Raw genomic sequence first — 8296 nt, 5'->3', positions numbered from 1 at the left:
CGGCAACACTAAGCGCGCCAAGGCGACGGCTGTCTCAACATTTCAGAAGTTTCTGAAGTCTGAGAGTGTAAGTGATGCGTATGTGTGTACTCGAATCGAGCGTGACGATACTGGAAAATGTTTTGTATCCGTAATGGATAAGTTTGGTATGTATATTGCATTTACCGAGGGCAAAAAAGTCAAACCGTTGGCTCGAAACACTTCGATGCAATACTACCGGCAAGCTAAACTATGGCTACTCGAACAGTTCCCTCAGCACCGTGCTAAACTTGAGGCACGGTTGCTCAAAATGGGGAAAACCCTTGACAACTTTTGCATGGAGAGAGATGGTGGTGGGTTTATCACTAAGGCACCACCATGCTCAAAGAGCGATCTGAAAAGAATGCTTGTGCATTTGTATGTTCATGCAAGTTGTTCAAGTGACTACCAAGACGCTGCCTTAATCTGCCTATTGTGGTACCTGTTTGGCCGCGCGTCCGACCTCGCGCTTCTCCGCAAGACGAATGTGTCGATAGACGCTGGTGACGTGCTCTTCGTTCGCTTCATACGCATGAAGACGTCCGAAGAGCAGGGCCTCTCGCTGTTTCCCGACCCAGATTTCAGCACGTGCCCGCTGCTGGCCATGACCCTGGCGCTCCTCATGCAGGCTGCACCATCGTCTGATGTCATCGACAACTTGCCTCAACAGCCAAGCCAGGTCGCCATCGAACTGTCTCCTAACGTACCGCTCTTGGAGATCCTGGACCATCCAATAACGACGCTTGGGCTTGCCGCACTGAAGTCCACCGGCCTGGACACAACCACGATCATCTACGCCCACGTTAACCGCGTCCTTGACCGCATCGCCAAATCCGCCGGCGTGGTTGCTGCGCTGACTTCGCACTCGTTTCGCCGGGGCGAGGCACAGCACGCGAACGCCTCCGGGAGTTTGACAGCTCGCTCGATCTTCGAATTCAGCGCCTGGAACATGACAACAACAAACAAGGGGTTCTACTACATCTTCAATACCAGCAAGCAAGACCACAAGATCAGCAAGATATTCAGCGGCCGGGACGCGGAGGCAAATGTGTCGCTTCAGCAGCTCAAAGCGTTCGACTCCCAGACCCGCACGAAGATCGACGCGGTTCAGCGGCTTCTGTTTGCGGCTTGTCAAGACCTCGAAGCTGCAAGTCACAACGTCAATCAGCCCGTCCTCGATGCACTTATCGCCTGTGTGCTTTGACACTATCCTGTGCTGAAGGAATTAAATCCAGAAGCCCCGGCGATCACGCGAGTCGAAGCATGCGTTCTTCACAGCGGCAGCTCCATAGCGGCCCTCCTCGCCTGGTCGACTCACTTGGCAATTCCGCCCGCGAACTGTGGCAAGAAAGACAGCATAATCAAGCAACCACACAAGCAAGCTACCAACCCACTTGAGGAGACCGAAGCACCGAAGATCATCCGACACCAAGCTGCTGTCATTAACCACTTTATCGAGCACGTGCAACGGCAAGACGCACGCATGGATGCGCTTGAAGCCAAGCTAAACCACGATCCTATCCAAACTACGACCAAGCGAAACAAGCCCGAAAGCACAGATGCAGACGTGAGCAAGCCAAAGAAGAAACAGCGCCGTTCACTAGTAACTCACCTTCACGCAACGTGGTTCACGTGGTACGCACAGGAGCCGCGGATGTGGCAGGCACCGATCTCCAAGCAGCAGACGTCCGACGCGAAGCTGCTGGTGGCCTTCATGAAGCTCTTTTTGGAGGACGGATTCGTCTTGGACTCGACCGCACCGGACTTTCGCGACCGCGTTCTGGACTTGGGTAAGAGCGCGGAAGAAGCCGTCCTGCGTTTCCTCGCCGAGCGCGACATCACATCGCGTGGATCCGGCGCTGTCCTCAAGCACCCACGTTCGCTCCATCGTTCAGGCGACCTGAACGCGAAGATTGATCGCCACCAGCGTCTGCTTCATACCGCTGCAATCCGCGACCCTGCTCCCGGATACACGCAAGACGTATTAGAAGTAGTTTGTCAGTAAATACACATCCGATAACCGTACCCGAGGTGCGTGCACAGCAAAGTACCTGCTCAGCTAAAAAGATAACCAACATCAAACAAGTGAACAACACAATCGTTTCATATCAAAAGAGAATTAGATTTATCAAATTAACCGCTGCCGCTATCAATTCATAAAATATACTAAAGGTGGGAATCGAACCCACATCCACCCTTTCGGGAGCTCTTCCGTTGAGCTACTATAGTAGGGGTTAGCACACCTCAACACAGGGATACTCATCTGCGTGCCAGAAGGGGGATTAACTCAACACAGTTCTTCGTGTGAGCCACAGCCCCTCTTAGCCGTGCCGATGCGCAGCACGGCCCCCTCAATTCACCCTCCCGGGTGGTCACTTCGGCACATGAAGATATCTCTTGGCGGTCCGTTTGATAATGACAGCGTGCGCGCTGCAGAACCACACCGCGCCCCGAAAACCAGTCATTTGTTTTGCGTAATTACCTTTTTTACGTATTTTTACAGAGATTATTTATTATTAGAATATACATAATGATTTTAGTACATGTGTTTGTGTGTCACACCGAATAGTCGGAAAGGTCGGCGGTCGGATGGTTTTTGGTATGGTCGTAAGGAAGCACGGTCAGTGCGTCGCGCTGCATACTGGTTTCTGCGGAATTCGAAAATTAATTATTTTGTGTCGAACGGCTTGCTTGAAATGAGCCAGACACCCTCACGGTATCGGCTTCCGGGAACTGGTCGATAAAACGGAATGATGAGACCACGCTCGAAGTCGAGAAGGTGCCCACGTTCATGGCCATCCCCGTCGTAGATTGAACATGTGTGCCAGCACATCCACTCGCTCTTATTCGTCAGTAGGACATACATGCAGGGCACTAAACACTTGGAGCCACGTTAGCTAGCGCAGAGGTTGCGACTCCAAAAACCAGCCGGGATACTTGCCACGATAGGCAAGTACGTGCTTACCTCTTCTACAGTATTGCGAAAAGACGCACTTATTATCACAGGTTCTGTTGATATCATCAAGAGTAATACTAAGAAATATCAATCATCTAATTAGTATATAAGTACTATGCACTATATTACTCAAAGTTATATTTTCAGGTCTGGTGCCGGTCTGCCTGACCAGCACCAGACCAATCAAATACATACCCGACCTGATACCAAACCAGACCCACAAAAGACCCGTTTAATAATCTTCCGTTATTGACAATGCTATTTTCGGAGGCCCTAAACCCCAATCCTTTCTGGTGCTTTATTGCCCAACGGAACTCGCTAACGTGTAAAATAACTTGCTTCAGTGCTGCGAGTTTTTGTGTCTACAATGTGTCACAGCGTGGTCCACACAGAACTGGCTTTTCAAACTTTGCGCGCGAAAGTCTATAATTGGCTGTTTCTCAGCCAATCCCATCTCTTGACCGGGTGGTTTTCCTCCCTCCCTCAAAAGCCAAGATTCTCCAGAACTTATCGAGACGCCGGCGCCATGCCTTCGAGTCCTAATACTTACGTGCCCGATGTGAGCATGCTGTCGGCGGGGCTGGGTCCGCAGGCGGCGGCCGCCAGCGCGGCCATGGCGCAGCAGGTGCAGGCGCAGCAAGCGCAGGTGCAGGCCCAGGTGCAAGCGGCGCAAGCGCAAGCCCAAGCGCATGCCGGCCACTCCGTGGCTGTGGCCACCGCCGCGCCCTCCAGCGCCGCCGCTGCCTCCGCCGGCGCGTCCAAGCCCAGCAAGCCGCGCCGCCGCCGCGGAGAGGGCAACGGCAACCTGACGGTGGAGCAGAAGCGCCGCATCTGCGAGAAGCACCGCAACACGCCCAAGATCACGCAAAAGGACCTGTGCCGCTGGGCCAAGCTCGAGTTCAACCTGCAGCGCGCGCCCACGCAGCCCACGATGAGCAACATCCTCAAGCACGAGCACATGTTCAAGGACAACGTGCTGGGCGTGCTGGGCTCGCAGCGCAAGACCATCCGCCCCACGCGCCACGCGCATTTCGACCAGGTGCTGGCCAACTGGGTCATGGAGCGCCAGAACAAGGGCAACATCACGGGAGACATGATCAAGACCAAGGGCCGCGAGCTCGTCAAGCAGATGGGCCTCGAGGGCAAGCTCGGATTCTCCAACGGCTGGCTGGCCTCCTTCAAGGCGCGCCACGGACTCATGAAGCGCTCCAACAACCTGCAGAGCGACAAGGGCGGCGCCGCCGCGCTGGCCGCCGGCAAGGACGGCGCGGCCTACGGCGGCATCCTGGACGCCAACAACGGCATGTTGCCCAACGGCCTCTCGGTGGACCCCAACTACATGCTGCCGCCCGTGTCCATGGACCTCACGCTCGAGCAGATCCAGGAGATGCTGCGCGACTACGTGCCCAGCGACGTCTACACGGTGGACGAGACCGGGCTCTTCTTCCGCGCGTCGCCCAACAAGCTCGTGCAGGGCGACGAGGCACAAGCCATGTTGGCGGACGAGGCCAGGCTCACGGTGCTGCTGGCGGTGAACGCCGACGCCTCGGACCTCATGGAGCCGTACATCATCGGCAACGTGGTGCCGCCCAAGAACATCAAGATGGCCTCCATCTCGCAGCTCGGCTACCACTACGTGTGCAGCAGCAAGGCCCGCATGACGGTCTTCATCTTCCAGCAGTGGCTGCGCGATTTCAACGCGCGCATGGCCAGCGCGCACCGCAACGTGGTGCTGCTCATGGACAACGCGCCGTCCCACGTGCTGGGCTGCGTGGCGCTTTCAAACGTGCGCGTGGTCATGTTCGCGCCGCACCTCGGCATGAAGGTACAGCCCATGCGTGGAGGTATCCTGACGGCGTTCAAGGGCAAGTACCGCCTCAAGCACCTGACCCTGGCTATTGACCACCTTGAGGACGGACTCTCGGACATTTACCACGTCACTCAGATCCAAGCCATGAGTTGGATCGTGGATGCGTGGCAACAGACCTCGAAGGAAATGATCGTGAACGCCTGGAAGCCGCTGGGCATTTCGGCGCCGTTTGCGTTTGACTCCAACATGGACGGCTCGGACGACAAGAATGTGGAAGAAGAGCTTTGGGGGCTGCTCTACTGTTTGCAGCTCAGCGGCGTGGTCAACACGAAGGCGCTCGTGAACTCGCGTTGGGAGAACGACATTCACAAGCGGCTCAACGAAGACATGATCGAAGACCCGCAAGAGAATGATGCCGAGTTCCACGTGCCGGAGGTCGGGGGCGTCGTGCACGGAGGTGTACCCGGCAGTGAGCACCTGGGCACGGATGAAGAGCACCCCGGCGTTCAGCCGCTCACTGCCAAGGAGCAGCTCAAGTCGTTCCGCGACGTCATTCGTTACCTGGAGCGCACGGGTACGACTGATTCTCGCGACCCCCAGCTGATGAACGTCATCGACTTTCTCAAAAAGAAACAGCTCAGCCTGCGGTTCGACAACGCTAGCAACTCGACACTCACCATATAAGCATGGGCTTCCTGCTTGCTCTTGCAGGTGTCTCGGGTCGGTTTGGTGCCATACTTTTCATATTTTCATTTTAAGCTGTTAACAACGTGCTTCGTGTGAGCTTCAGTTAAGGTATTGTTCTCTACTACGGAGTGTCGAAGGTGGCACGCTAGAAGATGGAGCTTCCAAGCACGGTAATTGGCGCCGCGGTTTGCTTCCACTTCGCGACAGCGTCCGCTCTTTCGTTTCCACAACTAGTTCTTTGTACGCAGTGGTCTCCTCTTCCAGTGAGTTGAGCAGCCCCACTAATCGAGCACGGAATGGTCGAGTCGTAGAGCTGGCACTATTGCAGACTCTATTCGTTATGTTTTCAGCCGGAGGAAGCACCTCTTCCTGTCCGCGGCTTACGACAGCTTCACGAGTTCTACAGGGGCTACCTGACAATATCGTCGATGGCAGCACATGCTCGAGACTGCATTTTTCACCATTCTCATCCTGGTTGCGGACCGGAGGTTCCCCAGCCCACCAGTTCTGAATGTTGTTCATACCGTGTTTCAAGTCGCCCAGAGAGGCTGCGCTAGCGGTGGCAAATGCCTTGAAATCGACCGCCGTGACGGGCCGGGCTTGGGGACTTCGATGCGGTGACGGAACGCCAACAGGAATGACACTCGGTACAGCTACTGGCATTTTCTTTGAGCGAAGCATCTCCATTTCGCTGCCAAGAGATTTTAATTCGTGCTCCTTGCTCATCAAGCGCTCCTTCAAATCTGCCATTCCTTCTTGCTCCTGTCGAGCGGATGCAAGTTTTGCCTGAAGTTGTTTTGTCTGATTAGTTGACAAATCCAATTGCCGACGCAGAATCTCCAACTCGGCATTTTCAGCAGCTTGTTGGTGGTGGTGCTGCCCGCGTAAGCGATGCAACTCGGCGCTCATTCCTCGAGAACTCTCTTCGAGTAGCCCCATCTTCTGCTCCAAACGAGAAATTGTTGCGAGTGCATCTCGCAGCTCCAGTTCTTGTCTCTGGATAGTTTGTTCTTGACTCCTGTGCCGCGAATCAAGCTGTTGCTCGGCCACTTCCATCATTGTTCGGGCTACATGATGAGCATGTTGCTCCACCTCATGATCGCGCATCATATTGGAAAGAGTTTTCCGCAAACTTTGCATTTCAGCTTGCATCAAATCGTCTGCAATAGAGTCAACACCATCGCTATCGATCCCTGGGTTTTCGTCAGGATAAGGGGCAGGTTCTACTTGATCCGCATCTGCTGCCCCAAGATGAGACTCACGATCGCTATCAAGAATCGGACAACGAGCCTTGCACGCTTGGCATCTAGAGTTTTCTAGCTGACGAACGTAGCAATACAGATTGTCAATCTTGTTCTGCAGCGTCACCAATATTTCTGTGTATTCTGCGGCAGCTCCGGTGTTTTCGTTGTTGATATGAGGCGAATTCTGAATGTTCTTAGCCCTGGACCCAAATCGTAAAGTTGACAAAGTTTCATCTACGTGCTGAATATTTGCAGAACATGTGAGCAGTAAATGCGTCTTCGCGTTGCCCCCGAGTGACGTTTGAAGCAGCCGTGTGAGTTTACTGTCTCGATAAGGAACGTGCTTTACCTTCTCGTCTGTCAACGCGTTGATCACGTTGCCTAAAGCTGACAAAGACTGCATTCATCAATCAGGATTAGCTTAAACAAAACGTGTCAGGATTTATCGAACAAAGCCTACCCGGTTGATATGCTTCGCCTCTTCCATACGAAGACCAGTTACTGCAGTCTTCTGCACCTTCTCGGATCCAGCTAAATCAACTATAAACATTTTACCCCGCAACTTCGTTCCGCTCGCTAGGTGCTTCTTTGTAAAGGTGAGAATCAATACCGAATGGCTTCGGCTGGAGTCAGCATTCATGAGTGTTGAGCCCGTCGATCGTAGTGCATTGCCTCGTGACAGAACCGCCATCCCATCAGCAACAGTTGAAATAGAGATCTCGCTAGCTCCTTCAACGCGAACATTGCGCTCTTTATCTTCTCGAAGGCGGAGGGTTCTCGAGCTATGTGGAAGCAATAAATCACGCAACCTCTCTTGGTAAATTTCGACAAAGCTTGCAGTAAGTGCCACGTCGTACTCGGTCAAGTCAGTGTCAGCCATTTTCTCCAGAATTGCTTCCATCGCTCTAGGGACAAATCCGCGGGTGTCGGGTGCACCTCCTCCTACCGTTGTGTACGTTTTGCCGCTACCTGTTTGCCCATAGGCGATGATCGTGCAATTATATCCAGCTACCAGGTCTGCAACAAATGGCCAGCCAATTGCCTCGAATACCTCTTCCTGTGTGGCGTTTGGTGGGTAGACCCCATCGAAGCACGAATACGCAGTACCTCCGTTGTTTGACTCGACTTCTTGCCGACTAGGAGCAAAGTTGTTACCATCACTAATCGCTGCCGATGGGTGCACCACTAGACGACGAGCGAGAGCATCCACCCGTACACAAGGCAGATAGCTTCCACTGTTACCATCACAATCAAGGCGAACCCGGCAACTCACCTGAATTCCATTGCTTGACATTGACAACCGAAGCTCACCTTGCGCGCCAAAGCCCAGCTAAGCTTAACTAAAAATACAGCAGCGTGATCCATATTAGTGAAATATGAAGCAGCCTTCAGTTCCCCTTAAAACGCAGAACCACAATTCAATCGTGACAACATGAAGGAAGATGAACCGGGCACAATTCTACCCAAAGGTCTATTCTGTGACGTGAGGCTTCTGCGATGGGCAAAAGTGAAATCAAAACTCCTTGGGGGAGCTTTCTGTCTGCTGCCCCCGTTAACTGCTGCCATCGTCTTGCAACACCC

The 8296-nt window shown here is 53.6% G+C and overlaps 3 protein-coding genes across 3 annotated transcripts; all 3 read left to right on the top strand.

The window, feature by feature from the left end:
• Positions 1–550: 550 nt before the first annotated feature.
• On the top strand, positions 551–1222 carry IUM83_10381 (Ankyrin repeat domain-containing protein 17; the record flags this gene model as incomplete). Its single annotated transcript, XM_067934878.1, has 1 exon — positions 551–1222. One exon carries the CDS (start codon positions 551–553, stop codon positions 1220–1222), a length of 672 nt encoding a protein of 223 aa, XP_067781500.1.
• Positions 1223–1501: 279 nt separating this feature from the next.
• On the top strand, positions 1502–2023 carry IUM83_10380 (E3 ubiquitin-protein ligase; the record flags this gene model as incomplete). Its single annotated transcript, XM_067934877.1, has 1 exon — positions 1502–2023. One exon carries the CDS (start codon positions 1502–1504, stop codon positions 2021–2023), a length of 522 nt encoding a protein of 173 aa, XP_067781499.1.
• Positions 2024–3500: 1477 nt separating this feature from the next.
• IUM83_10379 (Tigger transposable element-derived protein 6) lies at positions 3501–5468 on the top strand (the record flags this gene model as incomplete). The annotated part of the gene is made up of 1 exon (XM_067934876.1): positions 3501–5468. One exon carries the CDS (start codon positions 3501–3503, stop codon positions 5466–5468), a length of 1968 nt encoding a protein of 655 aa, XP_067781445.1.
• Positions 5469–8296: the final 2828 nt, after the last annotated feature.

The sequence above is a fragment of the Phytophthora cinnamomi genome (assembly GCF_018691715.1).
Source record: "Phytophthora cinnamomi strain GKB4 chromosome Unknown Contig117, whole genome shotgun sequence".
NCBI lineage: Eukaryota > Oomycota > Peronosporomycetes > Peronosporales > Peronosporaceae > Phytophthora > Phytophthora cinnamomi.
The sequence above is the reverse complement of the archived record's forward strand: the minus strand, read 5'-3'. Positions and strand labels throughout refer to the sequence as shown.